General features: G+C 43.7%; 1 protein-coding gene across 3 annotated transcripts in view; it reads left to right on the top strand.

Moving 5' to 3' along the window:
- CACNA2D3 (calcium voltage-gated channel auxiliary subunit alpha2delta 3) overlaps positions 1-24,569 on the top strand; it is a 1,120,348-nt gene that overhangs the window by 827,019 nt on the left and 268,760 nt on the right. For all 3 annotated transcript variants that reach the window (XM_088478672.1, XM_088478674.1, XM_088478673.1), the window contains 5 exons: positions 3,135-3,180; positions 3,274-3,371; positions 6,490-6,583; positions 8,503-8,598; positions 11,972-12,093. In XM_088478672.1, coding sequence (XP_088334798.1) covers positions 3,135-3,180; positions 3,274-3,371; positions 6,490-6,583; positions 8,503-8,598; positions 11,972-12,093 — 456 coding nt within the window. The remainder of the gene's footprint in view (positions 1-3,134; positions 3,181-3,273; positions 3,372-6,489; positions 6,584-8,502; positions 8,599-11,971; positions 12,094-24,569) is intronic.

Below are 24,569 nucleotides of genomic sequence, written 5' to 3'. Positions count from 1 at the left end.
GATCCTCAAGGCTCAGTCCAAAGTCCTTTACTCTTTTCATTCTACATGTCCTCGCTTGGTGAACTTAGCTGATTTGGTCTACAAGACCATCTTTATGCTGATGTCACCCAAATATATCTGTCAACCCTAATGTCTCCACCTCCATCCTCTCACGCTTTTCTATCTATCCGTTACATCTCTTGGATGCCTCAAAGCTTTCTCAAGCTGAATATGTCTAAGACTGGAACATTTCCACAATGTGCCCCTTTTTTCCCTCAACGCTACCCAAACAATTGTCTTCTACCCCATCATCACTTGTATTGACTAGGGCGAACTTATTTCTATGGTCTTTCCATTAACAGCCACTCTCTTCTCCAATCTCTTTTTAATGCTGCTGGTAGGCTGATCTTTCCTCATGTTGCTTGGTCCCTGCCTCCCCTCTTTGCCATTCCATTCTGTGGCTTCCTAGCCCCTATAGGATCCATTTTAAACTCTTCACCACCTGCAAAAATCTTCTGCTTTCCTTTTCCTCCTACATTTCTAGGCACATTTCCCTCCATACTCCCTCCCACCCTTTCCATCAGCCAGTGACCGCCACCTTTACTCAAAGGCCCGTAAATATTTCCACAGCATCATACAGAGCAAAGATACAAAACAGTGTAAACAAAGTTAGAGGACATCAAATAAAAATATAAAAAATATAGACATACTAATAATAATGTATACCAACTGGCTGAAATAGTGGCCTTTGCGAAGCGATAAAACAATGGAGGGAGGGCCCTGCTCACAAGAGCATACAACCTAAAAGGGAAACGAAAGGAGTTGCGGATATTTGATAGATATAAAACAATAAAGTATGAAGGTAGATATAAAACAGTAAAGTATGAAAGGAGGGAAGACAGGATCAGGCAGAGATGCGGTAGTCTGGGGTAAATAAGTGAACTTTGAGGGAGCGTTTTTGTTCTGGAGAGTCTGAGAGAGAGCATTCCATAGGCTAGGGGCAGCGTAGGAGAAGTCTTGGAGGTGTGACTTAATGATAGGTGCCTGCAGTTAGTTTATGGTTGTTAACATTTGTACATTTTGACTTTTGGATTACTCTGTAACTGTTAAATCACTCTTACTTTTATTTATCAAGACCATTTGGGAAAAAGGCCTGTTTAATGACAACTTGTTTAAGTTAAAGTTTTCTGATAGCTTTCCTTCTATTGTATCTTAGTAACTGTAATGCCTCTGATAAGTGCATGACATACTCTATGTTGTGCCTAATTCTCCTGTGCATCTTATCAGCTGTCAGATTACTTACAGCTAATTGTTTGGTGAATTCCTCTGGAGAAAGAAATTTGTCCAGTACCCCCTAGTAAGGGCTACAGCAATGCCTCGGAAACATCTGCCGACAATATCTGTCTCTCTCAAAAAAAAAATCTGTGTTTGATCTTCGCTAAGAAATCTTCCCCCACGAAGTTTACTTGCACAAAGTAAAAACTACAAAAAAAAAATAAAATAAAGATAAGGAATAATCTCTGATGTAGTTGAAGTTCTATTTTCGTTTCTCTACATAGTGGGCCTGATTCTAAATCAAATGCAGAAGCGCCCGCAGCTGCGTCTACTGGCGGTCACACGTCTGCGACTTTATGCAAATATCCTACAAACTCCTTCCCTTGTGTACATCCATGCCGCCGACTGTGCCAGGACTGAGGCGCCCACTTTTAACACCTGCGCACGCTGCAATACCGATTGGTGCGTCCTTATACGCCACCATCGGTCGCACCATTGACACTTGCACCAGCCCTATGGCAGGGGCAGTGTCTCCTTCTGACCACGGCCACCTATGCCCGTGGCTGTGCGTCTGGGACCACAGCCGCTTTTATTGACACGCCCACCATGATACGCCCATAACACGGCCATCGAACGGACCATTTTTGCATGCATTTCTAGCCACCTTGCGTCACCGCCCAGGAACGCCCATCACTTTCCCAACATATTTCTGATACTGTCTGAGTTGATCGCAACAGCGCCTTTGTATGCTTACACTCTACGTAACGCATGCGTCGTAGGGGTTATCAGAACTGCATGCACAGTTGCTATAATTGCTCAACTACATGAACATCAACATTGTGTGCGGATTGCGTGCTACTCTGAATTAGGGGACTTATTCCGCACGGAATGCACGGCTGCGTTCGCACGCACCCGCTAGCTGCGAAAATATGCTAATGAATGCAATTGCAGTGCTATACCAAGGCGCCCACCACGGTTTAAAGCCACCCACTTCCCATGACATGCATCCGCAAGTCAGCGAAAACATTGTTAACATCGAGTAATATCGCAACCATTCGCCACCAACAGTCACTTACTGTCAATCACTGTGGGATGGGACTGCGTGCTTGCTGTGATCACTTCCCGATCGCAGTGGCCTGTTTGCGTTCGCGCACTGCGGTGCATACGCATGCGTAGAGCGCAAACATCGACCGTCTTCTTGCAAACGCAGCCACGCGATCCAACCTGAATAAGGCCCATTACAGTATATGTATTATGTTTCACTGACCCCACTTAACACTTATAAATTAATATTAGCAAATATGCATATATAATTATATATTAGGTTTATATCTCCTTTATACCTCCCAGCTTTGTCATATCAACTTGTTACTCTCTCAGACATGGTTGTAGGTCCACACAAGCATGCCATGATCTCTCCATACTATGCCTCTTTACCACTACTACTGTATGAGAGTGCACAATGGGACAGAGAAACAGGCCCACCCATACAATAAAGCTGGCCACACACTAGACCAACTTACAGCCAACCAGCCAACTTGTTGATTGGTTGGAATGAAAATCTGGTAAGGAATGGGAGTAAATGATGATCAGCAATTTGCTCCTAAATGCCAGAAAACAGATGAAAATGATCGTCAGACAAGTTTGTTAAATGTGTGATCTAAACAATTTGTTCAAACAACAGTTTTTGTTCATTTTCCAGCGTTTGGGAGCAAATTGCTGATTATCATTTGCTTTCATTCCTTACCAGATTTTCATTCCAACTAATCAACAAGTTGGCTGGTTGGATGTAAGTTGGTCTAGTGTGTGGCCAGCTTAAGAGTGTTTGTCTGAAGTCTGCAGTTATTATAATATTGTGATCTTCTGCTTTCTGTTTCCAGGCTTACACGATCTAGAACATCCCGATGTTTCATTGGCTGATGAGTGGTAGGTACACGAGTCAGTGCTACGCTAAGCAGTATTTGTTATATACTGTAGATATAGAATGCAGTCAGGCAACTAACCATATGTTGTTTGTAGGACTTACTGCAACACTGACCTGCACCCGGAACACCGGCATCTCTCTCAGTTAAAAGCTATAAAAAAATACCTCACAGGAAAAGAGCCATTATTGCAATGTGAGTACAGATTGGATGTGGAATCACTGTTGGACTCTTTTCTGGCATTGGCTATCCTGCATAAAGCTATTATTATCTGCAGTACACTATCTAACGCATGACCTTAATGCTGTGCATGTCTTTCCAGGCTTTTCCTTGTGTCCTCGGTTCCCATGGGAACTCTCATAAACTCCTTTGGACAGCATTATTATTTGATTATCCAGTCTGTAAACATCTTTTTACTGTGGTAAAAGATAATGCCTACTTTTTGGGGAAATATTTGAAACAACCCCAGCTTCAACTCATATTTACACCTTGTGCTACCAAAATCGACTCGCTAGCACCAAATTTATTTGCACTTACCATTCCATTCCCATCACTTACTGACACTCCTATCCCCAACTTTGCACCAGACACCCCACAATCCCAATCCCTGGCAGTAGTCATATAGGGATGAACATCACCTTTAAGTATTTCATAGGCAGCAATAGTCCTCCTTATCCTACCAATGATACCAAAGTGTTATTTACTAAAGGTCGATTTTAAATGATTAAAAAATAGATGAAAATCGATCAACATCGATGTTGTGTTTCTGGCACTAAATCACACATTTACTAATACTTAATAAATCAAATAAAAAATTGACTGTTGGCAAATGTGTGATTTAGCACCAGAAACACAACATCGATGTTGATCAATTTTGATCGATTTTAAATCAATCAAAAGCAATTAAAATCGACCTTTAGTAAATATACCCCCTAGAGCACTACTTCCTTATTCTCTCTCTATACCGGTAATGTTCCATTCTCTGTTCTTGTTTTAGACTCTGCGTTCTGTTTAGTTAAATCAAATTTGTTACCAACACTATGAAAGCAGCCATTTTGTGAACTAAACCAGTATTCATCACTATAGATTATATGGATTCCCTTGAAACTAGTGAGGCAGGAGGAATAAAGGGCCTGATTCAGAGCCGCTTGCAAAAAGCAAGCACTCGCTGTGAATTAGGGTGGCCGCTTTGTTTTAAAAAACCCAGCCTCCTGGCCGCTTGCTAAGCTGTCGGTGCTTTAGCGAGCGGCCAGGTGATGGTCGCGACCATCGGGCTTACGACGAGACCTTGTGGTAGGGTCTCGTCTGCCGCAAGCCCAAGTGAGCTTCCGGCTCTAATAGAGCCGGACGCTCACTACTGACATCACTCGTGATGTCAGTAGGGCTGCCCACAAATGGCAGGCGTTCCTTTGGGAACGCCTCCGTTTGTTCAGCCACCCCCCCCACCCCGCCTACAAAACGGGGCGATTTGTCGATCAACATCGACAGCTGCCCCGTTTGTAGCGAGCTCCGGAGCGTGCGCAATGCCCCACCATCGACTCACTTGCGAGCGCATAGCGCTTGCGAGCGAGTCTGAATCAGGCCCAAAGTGTCTAATACTTCAGTGTTACTAATTCTGAATTGCTCATTGTCATGATTCATGAAAAGTGAATCGACAAAATGGCTGACAACGCCATAGGCAAACGCAGGGGTGGTTTCTGTCTGCCTGGAAACTCCCCTCCCCAGCACACGCCATGACCACAATAGAAATAGTAATATAATAGAATGTTACTAGCGCTGTATATTCTTCACAGTATCACAAATGAAATAACTAGCACCACTTGTGGATCTTTTAAAATGTGTCAGCCAGTAATAAATATACCTGTGCACCAACTAGGACATGTGGAAAACATGCACTGTTATGGGTGCACTGCTATAGACCATCAATAGGATACATTATTAATACTGTATAATAATACACTATCCAGTACATAAGGAGACCAATATGTACATATATGTCCAGGGCAGTGATAGGTTCTTCTGCTGCTCCCTCAGACTCCCGGACTTGCTCCAGTGCTCATGAATGGTGCCCACATCTGAAGAAAAACATTCTGCTCAGACAGGATGGCCCTACTGCCGCATCTAATGGCTTACTGTGATCTCTGGTCCTGTATATGCTGGAATTCTGACACATAATACACTTTGTATGTAACATATTAAAGCTGGTGAAGTGCTAATTATGCCCTCTTCATGGACAGGCCACACGCTCTCTAAAATCAAGCATTTGGAAACCCCCCTCTAGAAATCCTGCGTTTGCCACTGGACAACGCTATGTGCAGGCAAATGGGTTTACTTGGTGTGCAGCCAGTATGTCAACAATCACTTTGTCGACATTCATAATGTTTATAATAGTTAATCTAACATGTTCACATCTGCAAAATGTTGACATGGACAAAATGTTGACATAGTGGAAACACCGACATTAGCATTAGGGTCAGGTTTAGGAGTTAGAGGGGCTCATTCAGACCCGCTCGCGAGCGCAGGACACTCGCAAGCGGGTCGATGATGCCCTACTGCGCATGCGCACGACGGAGGGAGCTCCTTCGTGCGCTTGCGCGAGACCCGGCTAACGACGGGATAGCTGTCGCTCTGGGTCTCGCACCAAAGGGGGCGTGCTGTCGATGTTGATTGACAGCACGCCCCCTTTGGTGGGCGTGCCGGGGGCGTGGCTGCCAGACGGAAGCGTTCCCATGGGAACGCCTACCGTCTGAAGCCGGCCCCACTGACATCAGTAGTGATGTCAGTGGGAGTGATTTTGGCTCTGATAGAGCCAAAATCACTCCAGGGCTTGCGGCAGCGAGACCCTACCGCAGGGTCTCCGTCGCAAGCCCGATGGTCGCGATGGTCTTGACCATCATCATGGACGCTCGCTATAGCTGTGGGTGGTCACCCACAGCTATGCGAGCGTCCAAGAGGCCGCTCCATTTTCATGTAGGAGGGTCCTGATTCAGAGCGAGCGCTCTGGTCAGAGCGTCCGGCTCTGAATCAGGCCCAGAGTTAGGAGTTCGGTCTAGCGTTAGGGTTAAACTAAAAAACTGATTGTTAACATTATCACCATGTCGACATTCTCATGACATTATGAATGTCGACTTGGTCACTGTCGACCTAATATACTGAACCAATTTACCTTAATCATCTGTCAAGTTCTCTCAGACCTCACATTTCAATGCACTGGTTCTAGTGGTGGGTCTATTAGTTACATATATCTGTGCCACACAGTACAATGTTTAAGCATGTTCCAGGCTCACATTATGTCCTGTGTCTCTGTGGGCAGGTGACAAAGAGCTAATACAGGAAGTTCTGTTTGATGCGGTGGTCAGCGCTCCACTGGAAGCATACTGGACCAGCCTGGCACTAAATAAATCAGAGTGAGTACATTTGTTTCTCAGTATTTATAATGTAACTATATACAGTAGGTACAGTATGTGTGACAGTCACTGTAATTAGGATACACGTTCAGCTTTTTACTACAATAGATGATAAAATTGAATGTAATATTAGGCAGAGGAGCATAGACAGCAAATATGTGTGGATTACAAAAAAGCACATTGGGGCCGAGGCAGAGTTAATGGACGTAATTGCTCCCACATTGCGAGTACGGAGCTAAATGCGTATATTCGCCCATATACAGGTTTTTAAGCATCTCTATGGGCCAGGTCGCCCCAGTCTGTATGCTTGGTTCCATAGCCTTTATCATTGCCGGCCATCACTTGTACCAGCCTTGTAGTAGATGCCAGAGATCTATGTAAAGAGACATATTAACATGTATGACTGTGTAGCCCACAACTCACCTACCAGCCCTCAAGGAACTTACTGTAGCTTAAGTGTGTGCACCCCATTACAACCCAGTTACGCCCCTTCAGTCGCAGTTAGGGATGTGTTACTGTAGTTTTGTGTGCATCACCCGTTGTTGCGTGCTCTTGGTATACAAACCAAAGAATATAGATGTGTTAAGTTACAAAAGCTCCTATTTGGTCATCTACAGTAGGCACATGCATAGGGGTATATTCAGTGCTGCTGGGTGACTTCCGGCACTGCAGGCCCAATGGATATGTGTAGGGTAGAAAACCTAAGGAAGTTGGCACAGGAACGAACTCTCTACACTAATACATCAATCTCCTTCCAAGTTCATGCTCTTAAGACTGCACTATGTACACTCCTGGGCAGTCTACAGGAAGCCAGCACGGAAGAGAACAGCGTGAATACAGATTGCTTGTCTGATTACTCTCCTGGGCCACTGGAGTTTTGTTGTACAAGGCACTATGAAAAGAATAAAGAACTTTAGAAGACCTGGTGGAAAGTCATCTTTAATTTCAAGATTTAAATTTTTTTTTTCTAATGTGCTGCTTATTTTACTATTAAATAAATGAAATGATTAAAGTGCCAGTGGGACTGTTTTGATTACATGTCCCTATTGTATATTTCAGTGTTTTAGTTCATCAGTAATTGTGTGCATAATAATGAGCATTATTTTATAAAGTCCTAAAAATTTGTTTAAAAGATTAATAGATGAGCGACATTATGTTAAACTGTCATGTTAAGTATTACCCTTCATTTTTGTTAAAAAGGAATGTGTGATAGGGTATTTACTCTCTCCACCATAACAAATGCAGTTTAAATAACATTGAACATTTTCTTAAGTGGGACAAACATCTAAGATAGTGAAGTATAATATGGTCCTCATTGTGGAGAATGATAGCTCCATAAAACAGCAATGCTAACTACTGTGCCATCATGCTGACCATCAGCAAGACTCTCTTGCACTTCCAGGCCACCACAGGGAACGGGCATATGAATAAGTACCCCACCCCCCTGCACAATTCTCTACTCACTTGCATAGAAGTTATGTCCTCCCTGCACACCAATAATATGCTGTTAAACAGATGACAAGTTGGACAAATTGTATTCAGTATAAAACTACATCTATATTAGGTGTGCTATGTAGTCACATACTTTTATTATGTTTACTGTACCTCATAGTACAGGCAGTCACTTTGTTGGCTGGACCAATATCCGTACACATAACCTGTGAATTTGCTGAGCCAGTGACATATTAGATGATAAGGCACTCAGGGAGCATTATGGGATGAACAATTATTCAGATGTGTAATAATTACCAGGAACTGGTGATATTGCTGAGAAATGAGGCACTGGTTCCTAGTGATCACATAGATCTCATCTTCATTATTGTCTCAACCGATGGGCAGCTCCTTCTAGAGTGTAGGGGCACTGGATACCCCCTAATAGCACATAATTAGGACCTGATTTTTACCTGAATCTTTTTCAGAAACTCAGACAAAGACGTTGAAATTGCTTTCCTCGGTACCCGCACTGGCCTGACCCGTGTAAACCTATTTGTGGGCCCGGAGCAGCTCACTTACAAGTAAGTAAAATCATCCTGACTGATGGGCAAATATTCCTCCGTGCCCCATGACCTCAAAATTCTGAACGATTTATGGGGCTATGTATCAAAGCATACTTGCAGGCTATCCCCACCCATTTTCGGAGGGGGTACTCCATCGATAAGCAGCTCCCATGGGCTTAAATGCTGAAATTCACCAAGCTCTGGAATCTTAGGGGTAAATTTACTAAAGTGAGTTTTAGAAGTGGAGATTTTGCCCATAGCAACCAATCAAATTCTAGCTATTATTTTCTAGAAGTTGCTAGTTAAATGTTAAGTAGAATCTGATTGGTTGCTATAGGCAACATCTCCACTTCTAAAAACTCTCACTTTAGTAAATATACCCCTTAGTCCCTGTAGCTAGCATCATCGTCAGATTGCAAAAGTTACTGGGAGAGGGATCCATAGGATCCCACCCCGGCAATGGCCGCTCGCTCATGCACAGTCACCAGACCATGCATGCACAGTAACGCGTCCGGCCTTGAAACTGAAAGTAAGGTGATAGCATTAGTGACCACTTTACTTTTATACATTGCAGGGATCCTATCTGAGCCCGTTTCTAAATGTGATTTTTCCTACATCCCGGCCGTATATATATCATTTCTCATTGTCGCAATAAGTGACGATAAGAAATTATAATGATGGGATCTAAAACCCAATGGGCTCGACTCAATTGCCCACGATGTAAATAGCGTCTTGAGATAGCTCCCGGAGCTATTCTATTCTGCACGGTGTTTAGTCAGAGATTGCCCGTTCTCGCGACCAAACACCCTGTTTAAGGCACGAGAACAGGCATTCCCCGACCTAACTTCCCGGCGCGATGCTGTTTTCCAGGCGCGAAGGGCAGAAAACAGCCTTGTGCCTGAACTTTTGTCGGATTTCAGATCGCACCCCCGGAGGGGTGCAAGAAGTAAATCCTTAGTCGGGGTTAGCTGCGCGGTGTATTGAATAGCTCCGGGAGCTGATTCCCGGCGCTATTCACTTTGCGCAGAATATAATCGAGCCCAATAATTAATAAGTAGGCTCGCCGATGCCTGTATCACGCAGGCTATTACAATTACCTCCATATATTTTTTTTTACTTTATGTAAAGCAGGTAAAATACCACTGAGAGGCAGCTGCCAGCCCTGGGGCAACATGTGGCCCTCCGAGCCTTCACTTGCAGCCCCCCAGCTTTTTCCTGCTTTGTTGCGAAGTTTGTTAGTTATTTAAAAGGCCTGTGAGTACATAATTGCAAAAAGGTTTCTCATTAAAAGTCTTAATTTTTCTTACTACTGAGATTAAGATTTATGTGCAGCCCTTCTGAAGGTTAGAGGGCCACCAAATGTGGGATCCGAAGTTGTATCAGTTTGCCTGTCATTGTATTAGATGGACGGTTTAATTGTTGTAGTTTTTCTAGCTTGATTGTTACTGTGACCACACACTGAAGCATGGGGGTAACCACCATACGTCAAGGGTTGCAGTTAATACTTACTGACATTTAGATTTTTCTCTCTGGGAGTTGCCCAGAAAGGAGATGCATGTGGGGCAAAGGGTAGCGGTAATTAAGCCCCTCCATCTATGTGAAATGACGGGAATTCCGCATATTTGACTAGGGGGTGGGGAAAATGACGCTACTCGCGCACTCGCCGATCCTTGAGAAAATATTTCCCATTCTGCCCACTTTACCAGGAAGTGGGTAGAATGGGGGATGTTACCAAAAAATCGTGAGTCTCCTGCACGTCCTGGGAGGGTAGGCAAGTATGGTGGGTGCAGCTGCTATGGGGCCCACAACTGAGGGGGGGCCATCTTCCTTGTCAAAGTTACATACTGTATGTTATATACATTTTTCACCATTGGGTGGTACATAGGGGCCCTTACCCAATTTTGCTATGGTGCCTTTAAATACCTAGTTAAGCCCCTGAATTGAAGCAAGTAGGCACTCATCCCCCATAACATGAAAGCTATTAAGCCCTGATGACGCAGCATTAATATTCGCAATCTCCTTACACTTCAATGTGATAGTACAGTATGGAGCAATTTAAAATAATGTTTCAGATGTTGCTGTTTATCTTCCTGGAAAAGTGCTAAAGTTCAAAGAGCCTGTCTGACAATAGCCTAGTTGTAAATACTGTATGTATATATATATACAGTATATATTGCAGTTTAGGGTATTCAGTTTAACAAAACAAGCAATAAGAATACTATATATTTATACTGAAAAAGAATACAAGTATATAGTTAACAATAAAATATAACGAAAAAACTTTCTGCCAAAAGTCTTTATTAAATGTACTGAAAACCAACCAAATGGTGGTTATTCTACTTGGAAATGTGTCGCCAAGATTCTGTGTATACAAAGAATTCTGTGCTGCCAACAAATAATCATATTTTAATCATATTGTAATATTATTATAAATTTTTATTGTCCACAGTACCATTTGTACCAGCTGATCTGCCCGTGTATATTAGTACATTCAGTATCTGTGCTGGATAAATACAAGCCTGGTCTTACACCCGTGCATTGGAAGTCTATTAGGCCGCCTATTAGTATTGGCATCTATCGCAGAGGAGAAAACACTGGCAATCTGTTAGCCAAGAAACTGGAGAGTTTTTTAGGCGGTTCCTACAAGTATCTTTTTTAGCTTCATTCTATCTTAGACATTACATTTTAATATTTAAGTTGTCTTATATGCAACAGCTGATAAGGAGCTGAACAAAACTAAGGATATATGAGATAAAGTTTGAATTTAGGCACAGATATATTTCCTATGCTGTTGTCTTTTGAAGGACACAGACAGTAGGAAGTAGCTGCTTCTCGCATTGTCACAAAATGAATGATAGGTCTGGTTGCGGACTAAGGGCCTGATTGAGAGATGGGTGCTAAAGGCACAGCAGGTGGAGTCTTTAGTAAAAAGACGCCCACTGTAGTCTGAAGACGCAGCATCGGATCAACTGCGTGAACATTCGACATCTGAGGTTACTCAGGATGTCCGATTAAATGACTCTGCCATGGCCAGTAAAGCTGCATCTACAGATGCAGCCACTGGCTAGGCACGCCCAGAAAATGTGGCAGGCATGTTTTCTGGAACTCTGGCCAACGTCGCTCCCAAACACAAACAGCGTGTTAATAATGCTGCCGCTCTTTGGGCACTGTGAGCCAGAGACAGATCTGCAATCATCGGAGATGTACGTACATCTATGAATTAGGCCCTAAATTGATAGACAGAGCCCTTCATTTCAAATTGCCTAATTGTGTCTCTGACAACATTGTGCTGTGTCATGTTTTTTTATGTTTATCTTGGAACTTTATTAAAGTATTTGTTTCTTTATCAGAAAATGTAACATGAATGTTATTTCCCCTCTTTTGTTTCAAGAGATTTCCTTACATCTGAGGACAGAGAGAGCATATATAACGCAGACCACTTTCCCTTATGGTATCGCAGAGCAGCGGAGCAGGTTCCTGGGAGCTTTGTCTATTCCATCCCATTCAGTACAGGTCAGTGATTGCTACTCGTATCTAATAAAACCTCAGTGGCCAGTTACAGCACATTTCTCTTGTGCACCAGTTTTCATAAATAGAATCAATAATGAAAAAAAAAACATAGTTAAATATAATATCTGATAGTTGACCTTCTGCACCAAATATGTGATATCTTGTGATCATTTATAACAATACATTTTCACCACACCGGCTCAACATCAATTAGAATTTAACTTTCCTGCCCATGATACAAGACCGGGAAGGTACAGAAAGTTTTGGGCCCAACTGTCACTTTTATAAATCAGTTATTGCTGCAGTCGGGTTGGGTATGAGATCCCAGTGGTCAGGATGCTACTGGTCAGAATACCGACAGCGGCATTCGGACAGTCAGAATCCCGACACCCATAAGGAAAGAAGGTAAGTCTAATCCTTACCCTTACCGCTAACCCTCCCCGGTGCCTGACCCTAACTTCCCCTCCTAGTGCCTAAACCTAACACTCCCTCCCCGGTACCTAAACCTAACCTCCCCCCAGTGTCTAAACCTAACCTCCCCCTCCCCGCACCCTAAACCTAACCCTCCCCCCCAGTGACAAACCCTAACCCTCCCCCTAATGCCTAACCCTAACCCCGCACCCTAACCCTTCCTCTAACACCCGATACTTACATTCGGGATGCCGGCGGTCGTGATTCTGGTGCCAGGATCCTGACACTGTGGGGATTTTGGCGCCGGTATCTCGCCCGGTATGCACCCCTATTAACTAGTTATCTAACTTGTGTCAGCTGTTTTCCTAGGTGCTTTGCAACAGGTGTGCTTGGTAACTGTCTCACATTTAAAAGCAAAGTTGCTGTGAGCTTTAAACCTTGATAGCATACCCTGAGTTTAACACTAATGTGATGGCTATGTCATGTTATAATTCTGAGCAATAGAGTAGGGACTTGCAGTAAAGTGGGGTCCCGTGACAATGGGCTGCAAGCTTAAATGCATTGATCAATTCATGAACCCAAACCCCACTGTTTATTATGTTTATTATTATTATTAGTTATTATGGTGAGTGCAGAGCTCCTGTGTTATATATATATATATATATATATATATATATATAAATATAATCTCCAAAAAGGGAACGCCTCCGTTTGCTCAGCCACCCCCCCGCCCCGCCTTCCAAACGGGGCAGCTGTCAATCAACATAGACAGCCGCCCCTTTTGGATGCGAGTGCCGGAGCGAGTGCTTTTTGCGCTCGCTCGGGGGCTCGCGCAATGGGCCACCGTCGACCCGCTTGCGAGCAGGTCTGAATCAGGCCCTCAGTTCACTGCTAATGGCCGCAGATGACATCCATCTGTCCCTGACGCAAATTCGTTTTATTCTCCTATCTTCAACAGCTGTTGTGCACTTTTTCCGGCCTTTTCCTGATGGTGTCACATTCCCACCAACTTCTCTCACAATTGCTGCATACGAAAGACCATTTTCACGTAACACCACAATCCTGGATCTCTTCCTGGGTGACCAGTCACCACTTTGCCTGGACGACATTGTTGTGTTTATTTTTTACTCTGTCGTTAGCACTAAACAATACACAGAAACATCCAACCGTAATTGCACTTCAGTAACCAACTTTATTCTGCAAAATGAAGCAGGCAAACTGACCTTTCCCACCTTTGAACATGACCTTGCACCTGCTCATAAACCACAGCTGATTGGTCCTCAGAACAACGATTCCGATTGGCTGGTAGTAGCTGTTACTACAATCCGCTTCTTGAATCTCACACATCTGTGCTTCTTTGTCTGACTGAAAGTAGCATAACTTCCCTTGTAATGCAAATATTTGACCTTTGTTTATTGTGTTGAATTCAGCATTAAATTTCCTTTCATTTGATATATGAATCATTGCACTGCGTGAAGTGAAACAGTTTTTATAAGCATTCAAAGTTGAAAAACATGAAAATTTTAAAATGTGTCTGCAGTTTTGGCCACCACTGTATATACAAGGCACAACGAAACTTTGCGTGACAAAAAGCTGCGGCCGCTGTATTGTAGCACTTCTCATACAGATTCAGACTAGCACTCACATATACAAGTGCTGCATATCAGTGGTCTAGTGAAGCGTGCTATATAAGTGCTCGAGTGAATAAGACGCTCGGCGCATGCCATGTCACATCGGGCAACTGCAGCAATAGTGTTATACTCTCCAAAAAATCAGTATCGATAGAAGCAAACACAGGCCTCTTGCTGGTCTTAAAGTGCTAGGTCCCACAAATATTATTTATTAAAAGAGTGTAGAGATGTGCTGTAACCCTCATTATCGGATCAGACATTTGCATTAATTTTTTTATTTCTATTAATAATCAAACCTTACAGGCTAATTATACAATCACCAACTAAAGGCAAACCAAACTAAATCAGATGTCTACTAATAATTGACAGAAATGGCCAACCCAGTGAAATACCCTATTTCAAAGTGAAACAATAGTTCAGGCAAATCAATATAATAACAGCTGCATAAAACTTCAGTGTAAATCACCAATAATATTTTCATTGGTTTCAGACACTTGAGGGAGATTCAAAAGGAGTAATATAGAAAAATATTTGTATACACATACCCACATGGAAATGAATAGGAAAACTCCACCTATGTTTTTATCTTTTATAGAATAGTATGGAGTTGTATAGTGTATTCCAAACTGTGCCTGAATGTCCCCAGCCACATTATCTGTTATGTTTACATATAGAGTACAGTACAAATGGGAAATAATTTAATGGATAATTTGAATGACTGTGAAATGCGTCAGCATTTTCAAACATTGCTGTTTGAATTGAAATTGTTGACATCACAATTGCTAAAAACCTTTGCTTTATAGCATAGATACTTGGGACAAAAAAATATTTGAAAAGGTTCTGATATCACCATTTAGTAGTATTCAACTTAAGGGGCATATTTACTAAACTTATATTGCAGGAATTCCCCTGGAAATAGTACTTTTTAGGGGATCGTAGTAAAATCGAAACATCCCCAGTATGATATCTGTTGCCAGGGCTGCCATCAGTAATTGTGGGGACCGGGACTGACAAAATAGGCAGGGCCCCCATCCTCCATCCTTTCCTTCCCCTGCTATCTTAGTCGTACACAATAAAAAAAATACAAATATTTGTCCAAAAATTATTAAACCAGACCAGTGCTCAGTCTGCACTCCCCAGCTTTTTCCCAATCCCTGTCCTCTGGTTTTTCATAGGACGGTACCAGTCCAGACCAGTGCCCTCCCCAGTTTTTTCCCACTTATTGTACTTACCTTATTTCCTTACAGGCTCCGAGTCCTTTCTTCTCCTCTTCTCCCCCGGCAGACCTGTTCCTCACTCATTAGCATCGTGGTTCCTCCGACCTTTACATCCAGCGGCGCAGCGAGACGTAACGTCATGACGTCACGCGTGTCCAAAGCAAAGCATGTCCTATAGATGGAGGCTGGTGGAGCAGCACAGCCTCCAATTACTTAGTGGGAACTGGGCTGGCGGCGACGGGCGGTGGCAGCGGCCGCCGGCCCGTCTTTTGTTAAAGGGGTAGTTTGGGGATGCAGGCTTTGCAGCCTGTGGTAGGAGCGGGCGGGCCCCCCCCCCGACCCAGCAGTCCCCCCCTGCCCACCCCGACCCAGCAGTCCCCCCCTGATGGCAGCCCTGTCTGTTGCAGTCCATTTACGACCGCAAAATCAGTCCCAATAGGTTTTTATGGGGGTTCCTAAATGGTCGGATTTACCAAGTTCGGGAATGTGAAGTTGCATATGTGCACGCCAACTTCCACATATGTGCAGTTTGCGCACTGGGTCCAAATGCCTCAGCAGAGTGATAGAGTTAAGGGGCACATCCACTAGACAATCTACTCCCTGTCCAATCTAAACGATTTTCCCTTGATTTTTTCCCTTGACATTTTATCTTTCAGTCTGAACGATTTGCAAACGATTTGCAAACGATCTTTAATAGATCAAGTGAAATTGACCTGCATGTTCAGTCGACTGACGAGACGATCAAACGACCAGCGGGAGCGCGCATCATTGATCGTTAACGACCAAACACTGCACGATTTATGAATGATTTTTGAACGATAACAACGTCGCCTGCTAAAATCGTGTAGTGGATGCCCCCCTTTAGCTATCACTTTGCTTCTAGGCCTTTGCTGGGACAAGACTTTTTCGAAAAGCTCTGTCCCAGCTCCCAAACTTTTATAAATGCAAGTAGTGATTTTCATAGCCACACTGTGAGTTGTAGGCGTAATTATCACATCCCAGCCGCATTAAAATACACCCCTAAAAGAGTTAGCTCTGTTTAAAGGCGTTACTCAGTACTAGGTGATTTCATTATAAAATTATATTGCCATGGAAATACTACAGCAGTAGGCAGTCCTAGAAGAAGAGGGTGTCACAATTTTGGATACTAGCATATTGGAACCGTTATTTGCCGGGTTAAGGGGGCTCTCTGGACCCTGCGTGAGAAGAAAAAAACAATTATTATATAGATGAGGTGATCACTAAAGCTGGGTTCACACTATGCGATTGTGTGACCAGCCGATGGGGCGATGCGATGGAACGATACATTGCACCCGTCCGTACACACTACATGATGTGGACAACGTCGCAATATGCTGTTAATTAAGGGCTCTGTGTATCACTTTAGCGCCTAATTCAGAGATTGACGGAAATTCCATATTTAAATATTCTATAGTTCTTACAATCTCACAGATAGTTACTACCAGCATATGATACACAGAACCCGCCGCACACAATTCCTGAATCAAAACGTAACTTGACAAAATCCAACACAGCCATCCTAAGGTTGCATTTTCAACTTGATTGCACATAACAAGAACATCATCTTGTTTGTTTCAATTGCTTTCAGATGTAATTTTTTTTTTTTTTTACCAAAAGATTTATTTCTAACATTTAAACTTGTACAAAACCGTCTCCCTGGTTTTATTTCGACATCGGGTTAGGGAAGGTAATAAAAATCTGAATTTCAAATCTTTCACATTTGTTAAGTCCATTTATGAATGTTTTCCAAACAAAATCCCAACCAGAGAGAATTCCACTGCAGACAAGTTACTGACTTTCGTTGCCATATTTCCTCAGGGTGTCAGCTCCACATTTGTTTTATTGTCTAATTGACTCATTCTGCATAGAAACATTTCGAAAATCCCACGCAACATGGGATCATTATTAGTGGCAGATGCATTAATCTTACCATTGTTGTCTGACTGATGGGCTCCAGCCTAGTAGGATTCCAGTGTTGTTATTATAGTGGAGTTGCGGATATTACTGGGATTGTCCTTATTGTAATGTTCTACCAGAGTTCTTTACTTAGAATTGGACATTTCCCTGGAGCAGTAAGGCTCCTACTTTTTATGTTATATTAAAACTTTAATTAAAAACCTCTCACTTATGTCATCTATAAAATATGAATTTCGGGTCACATTTACAAGCAAAACATTATTAAATTGTATATTTGTTGCAAGAAAAACAATGTTTCCCCTAACACGTTCTCATGTTCATTACTCCATGTGTCTTTTATCTGGTCTCTCATCCTCCCACTTCCTTCTTATAATCTCTTCAAACACTACGGCTGGAATGATCTGCCGGCCTGTTACTCATCTTCTACCGTGACCCATCTCCTGTCTCATTTCCTTGCACTGTTCACACATAGAACAGGCTATTCTGTCCATCTATACAGCATGTGTGATTCTGTGTCTAAAATGTTACGTTAATTACAGAAAAAAAAAAAACAAACTCCAATATGTGCTATTTGGTAGATAAGTACAATAGCCGAACACAAAATAGGCAAAAGAAGGGCTAATGACAACTGCACCACGTAGATGGTTGCCAAAGAATGGCCTAGCTAGAAGATAGTGATTTTGGGAGAGAACAGGTAGGAGTGCATTTCAAGTAAATTTGGGTAAAAGTTTTATTATAGGTCTTCATTAGTATGTTTCCAGTTAGAGATCGATATATTGTTTTTATCGGCTCCCCATGTCCCTGAAAATTTGGCACTGGCTGGTTAATATACATAAATGACAACCTAAGCCATACGGCGGGTATCGGAATTTTATTTTTTTTTGTATGTTTTTTTTGTAAATGTTTGGACCACTCCACAAAATTGTTAGAGATTTACAGTTGATGACATTACAGTAGATTCATTATTCAATGCCCTTGTGCCGCCTGAACCGGTGCACAGTGTGTGGAGCTCAGACATGAACTGCAGTTTGGTTTTCCACCACAGTACCCAGGTGGACGGCCCAGCACCAGAACCGGATTTAGACCTCCGGGGGCCCTAGGCAAGATACCAGTTTGGGGCCCCCCTCCTTCAAACAATGCATAGCACTATATTTTCATTCCACTTTTACTATCCATGTGGACATAGAGTGGGAAGAGTAACCTGTGGCGAGCGAAGCGAGCCTGCGAGGGTCACTCTGGGCCCCATGTTCTGAACCTTGCTCCTCCCCCTGTTGTCGCAGGTCACAGATCCTGCAGCCTACTTCATTTTAGATCTAACCCTCCCCTCACACAGACCCCCTACCCTCAAATCACAGACCCCCCTCCCCCAAAGCACAGACCCATCTCCCCTCACAGCACAGATCCCCCCACAGCATAGACCCCTCTTCCCTCACAGCACAGACCCTCCCAGCATAGACCCCTCACAGCCCATACCCCACCCACCCCTCATAGCACAGACCTCCCCTCCCTTCACAGCACAGACTCCCCACCCCTCACAGCACAGACCCCCCTTCAGCACAGACACCCCCCCTCAAAGACCCCTCTCAGCATAGACCCTTACAGCACAGACAAACCCTTCCCTTTCAGCAGACTCGCCCCCCCTGCCCTCACAGACCCCTCTTAGCATATACTGTAGTCTCTCTCCCCTCACAGAACAGACCCCTCTCAGCATAGACCCTCACAGCACAGGCCCCCCCTTCCCTTTCAGCACAGACCCCCCCTGCCCTCACAGACCCCTCTTAGCATATAGACTCCCCTCACAGAGCAGACCCCTCTCAGCTTAGACCCCCCCCTCCCCTCACAGTTCAGCACCTTTCTCCCCATGCCGCCAGCTCCAGCAAACATACCTGTCCGTCATACTGCAGACCTGCATGGCTCTTCGATTAGCTCTAGCGGTCCAGTCTCCTTAACAGTGGCACAATGGGGGACCAAGTAAGTGACAGTGAGTCACTGTCACTGACTGCTAGCGCAGCGGCACCCTCCTCACCATGGCGATCCATTCATCACAGGCAGCATCCCCTTCCTGCCTAATGATAGGTCCGGCCCTGGCTTTCAACTACGCCTCCTCCTCCCTCAAGGGCAGGGCCTCGGACGTGTTTCTACAAATACACTTACTGTCTGTATGTTTGTCCTCGACTTCTCTCTCCCCGGCTGGTGCTAGTAGAAGCAGGTGACGTCACAGACAGTGCAGCAGGTTCTCCAGGGCCGGATTTTGGGGGGGGTCCCGGCGACGGGCCCCTTGGGACGCGCTGGACCCTAGGCAGCCGCCTAGGTTCCCTAGTGGTAAATGCGGCCCTGCCCAGCACACTTCTAGGTGCACACATACTCTCCAATCTTAGGCGATGCTCTGCAATCTAAAAATGCTGTCATGTGTGTGATGAGGTGGGAACCTCTGCAGCGACCCACTATGTAGAAGTGTAAATTGGTGTGTAACCTCCTACCATATTAGTACAGAGGGAACATCAGCAGAGTCAATTAAAGCCCATTGAGGTACTCTCTTCCTTACCCAGTGGAAGGAGTACCCAACTCCCGCTGATTCTTACATTAACAGGCAATAGGTGGGAGCTACATTCTTGGTCTATCAGATTGGGAGTGTGGTGCTTTGCTATGACATCATAACTAAGTGTCACACTCCCACCATAACAGTTACAGGTAGATTTTGGAGCCAGCAGTTTATATGTACAAAGTTGCTCTCTGCCTCCCATTCATGTCAGTGGCCAGTGCTTCCTGTGGGGGCAATGCCAAAGCATTAAAATCACTGTATGCAATTTGTTCAATAGTTTTACGCAAACCCTAAACATTGGCGCTCTAGTCAGTTGTCTAGTTTGGCCTAATGGCAGCGCTGGCTCCGGATATCGTGATTTCATTACATGTAAATGTTTGTGTGTTTTGTGTAAAATCAATAATAGTTTTATGTATGCAGCAGGAAAGTATTATTAAGATGGTGCATTAGAGCAAACACTAGGCTAGTACTGTAGTAGACACTGGAGCCAAACTGGGACTAGATAGAACAGGCACTGGAGCCAGATTGGGACCAGACTTCAATTATACACTGGAGCCGGAGTGGGACCGGACTAGAAGCACTAACTGGAGCTGGAGTGGGACCAGACTTGGAGTGTACACTGGAGCCAGAGTGGGACTAGACTAGGAGCACAGACTGGAGCTGGAGTGGGACCAGACTTGGAGTATACACTGGAGCTAGCGTGGGACCGGACTAGGAGCACTAACTGGAGCTGGAGTGGGACCAGACTTGGAGTAAACACTGGAGTCACAGTGGGACCAGACTTGGAGTATACAGTGGAGCCATAGTGGGACTTGACTAGGAGCACAGACTAGAGCCAGAGTGAAACCAGACTTCAATGATACACTGGAGCCGGAGTGGAATCACACTAGGAGCACAGACTGGAGCCAGAGTGGGACTGGACTTAGAGTATACACTGGAGCCGGAGTGGGACTGGACTAGGAGCACAGACTGGAGCCGGACTATGACTGGACTTGGAGTATACACTGGAGCCAGAGTGGAACCGGGCTAGGAGCACAGACTGGAGCCAGTGTGGGACCGAACCTGGAATACACAATATAGTTGGAATCTGCAATGAGTCTAAGACTACAAGCCAGGAGTAGAATGTAGGACATGCATCAGTGATGAAGCTCAGGCACAGAATTCTGTCAGAGAAAGATATGTAAACCCTGGGTCTCGCAGGGATTGGCTGAAGCAGTCAGGTGGACACTGGCTTGGCTGTCAGGAGACTAGCGGTCAGCTGACTGGGACCAATGTGGTGGCACACCGTGTCCTGAGCCTACGGGAACACTGCTGGAGCTCTGAGCCCCATAGACCACCACCACACTGGGAGCCTGTCAGCAACGTTGCAGCGCCCAGTGTCCAGAGCCGGCGGGAAAGCCCCCAGAGATCTGTGCTCTGAGACCACCATCACACTGGGGGACCATCAACAGTGCACTCTGAGAGCCCCCAGGCTGGGACCCCTGCCAAGACATAGCACAGCACGACCCCAAGGGTAAGGGTGGTTCCTGATTCTCAGAGCTGATTTCAAGGACTCACAAAGCAAACAACAGCCCCTACCCCTCTCTTTCCCTTTATTCTATTTTTGTAATCTCACTGTTCAACAAAAAAAAAATTAAACCTCATATTTGCACTGCTCCTCCAAACTAGCGAGCCTGCGCTATACTAAGCATTGAACATACCCAAGTGCTCTGATTGCCTGGTGAAAACTTCTATTTCCCTGTAAATGCCTCCATCTTGTTCCACATAACAATGCACTTTCGCCAAATCTAGATACAACAGCACAAATCAACACAGTTGAGATTAAATGTGTGGTAGGGGATTTCACCATTTTACGTCTGCTAATGCTACATTTCTTTGTGTTATACTACTTATATTATACATATCAACAACCATTATTCACTCTTTGGCTTCCGCTCTCATTGTAGAGAGAAGAATTGGCCCCGTACATGATTTAGGCGTTCCTGGGGGACAGGGAGCTTTAATTCTCCAGACCCTGTCTTCTGTGTTCTTACCATGCCAGTATTTAATTAGTCAATGCTTGATAATATTATGAACTTTTACATTAACCTATATAAAGTTTGGTGTCGGCTTTATTCCCCATGAAGTTACATTTTGTTTGCTGAATTATTATTTTGGAAAGAGTATAATTGTGCACCAATAAATGTCACAGTCAAATAAATAAAGTAAGACCATAACTATCTTCTCTGAGAAGCATCCTAACTCAATCTCTGTGTTCAATGTATCTCATCACTAATACAGTATATTCATTGTAATCGGAATATATGCAATTCATTGACTACTCTTGGCTAGTTCACAGGTATTGGAACAACTCAGGTTTGGTGGACAAGACATGGAGACTCAGTTGAAACGCTTCAGTGCAAGTTGAAATTAGACAGAAAGTCTGGATTAATTCCCACTAGCTGACACAAAATTTAGATTTGTTATAAAATGAGAACAGAATATTTTTGGGTATGGGCCACGTGTGCCGGCCAACAGTAATGAAATTCATTCAGAGGTTCTCCCATCAACTGGCTGGAATTTAGTGCTACCCATTGACCTAAAATTAAATAAAAGAACAACTTTCAGACATGACGACATTGTTAGGATATTAATTTATAACTTCTCTTGGTCTTTGCGGAGGGAAAGGATAGGATAGAGGCTACAACTTCTGCCGAATCATTTGGTAATAAAAACTTCTCCCATGTAGTCCTCGGAGTGCAGTAAAGTAAATCTCCCCTTCATGGAACTGAATACAGTATTAGGAGGCTTTAGAGAATGCTACCTACAGGAAAGACCCCACAAGTCTATTGGGCTCATACACACAGATTGTTACATGTGTTTAATTTAATGTTCGCATCAATAATGACCAAAGAGCAAAGAACAGCAAAGTGCTTATGGGAGGTATGTTCTGTATAGTCACCGATGTGTACATACCTGTTAACCTTCTGTTGGTTCATTAGTCACATGTGTTCTAATAGGCGATGTAAGTACATAAACGCGTTGGACCAGAGATATTAATTGCAGAACCGGGGTTGCTACAAATGCAATATAAAAGACAGTTCCCCAGGAAGTAAGGAATCTTCACACTGTATTAGCACAATTCCTGGTTTGTACATGGGGTACAGTATACTGTACTCAGATATGTATTTCGAACAAAGCAATGTTTTCTGAATCCTCAGCAAGGGCAATAATTACTGTAATAAACTGCAAATAACAGTAACAAAAGTAAAACGAACACTTCTCTACACTATATTTTCAAAGGTCACTACTTTTTCGCTTCGGTATGGTGTAAAATCAATATAATATAATATAATTGCAATATGCTAGCAGCATATTGCTATTATATGCTCTAGGGCAAAGGCTGTGGTTTGAATCTGCATCTTAAATGCCAGATACTATATGTATTGTGTGGGTACCAAGAAAGTGATACATGGACTCTTTGGGTCGACTGTAAAAAAACACAAAAACTAAAGTGCAATTGGCCCAAAACAGTGCTTATATTTGGTGCATACACCCAGTCAGATATTTCTGGTCGATTTGTACGATAATGATATCGATCATATCGTTATCATTGAAACCGTCCAGTTTTTGGCCCCTTCAAACGACCAAACAATGGTCGATGCACGGGCACGGATGGTCGATATAGATATCGACCATCGCCCGTGCATGCAGGCCAACCTGGTCGATATCGACGAGGTTGGCCTGGTTCTATAGGGACCCGCGATCGTTGATCGTGGGTCGTTATAGTCATTGGGGGGATCATCTGATCGTTGTCTGATCGAAGGCATCGCTCCGTGTGTACGGAGCTTAAGACATGTTCTCTATTGTAACTGGCACTAGATCACATGTTATGACCAATTTATAAGAAAACCACTTAAAACTTACATATGCATTTTCTTTTCACTGTGTTGTAGAGATCAGGGCATAGCCAGGAGAAATGTCACAAGATACAGTACTGTACTTTATGTCTCATTTAATCATCTTTTAATAACACACAAACCATTATACATTTTTATGTCTTTATTGAACACACTGTGTAAATATCACAGTGCAGGGTGAAAAAAGTATGTGAACCCTTGGATTTAATACCTGGTTGACCTTTCTTTGGCAGCAATAAGCTCAACCAAATGCTTTCTGTAGCTGCCGATCAGACCTGCACAAGGAGGCATTTTGAACCATTACTCTTTACAAATCTGTTTTAGTTCAGCAATGTACTTGGGCTGCCTGGTGTAAACCGCTTTCTTCAGGTCAATTCACAGTATCTCATTGGGGTTGAGGTCAAGACTCTGAAGAGATTTTGATCCCGGTGCACTGAGCCTTTTCCTCCACACTTAGTGGAGTGTGTTCCTTTCAAATAGCTCAACTTTCTTTTCATCTCTCCACAGAACATTTTGCCAGTAGCACTGTGGAATACCCAGATGCTCATTAGCGTACTTCAGATGTGCAGCAGTGGCTTCTTCCGTGGTCTCCTCCCATGATTACCATTCTTGTTCAGTGTTTTATCTATTGCAGACTTTGGAACAGTGCAAGTTGCAGAGATTTCTGTAATTCTTCAGCTGACACTCTAGATTTATTCTTAACCTCTTTGAGCATTCTGTGCCATGCTCTTGCAGTCATCATTGCAGGATGGCCACTCTAAGTGGCATACTCATCATAATTATTGGGGGCAGAGCAGCCCACGATAATTAACATTTTGACTTACTGAAGCAATTGCTTCGG

This window comes from Taudactylus pleione, unplaced genomic scaffold (genome assembly GCF_031769625.1).
Source record: "Taudactylus pleione unplaced genomic scaffold, aTauple2 ptg000217l, whole genome shotgun sequence".
Taxonomy (NCBI): Eukaryota; Metazoa; Chordata; class Amphibia; order Anura; family Myobatrachidae; genus Taudactylus; species Taudactylus pleione.
Note: the sequence above shows the minus strand (reverse complement) of the source record. Positions and strands in the feature narration are given on the sequence as shown.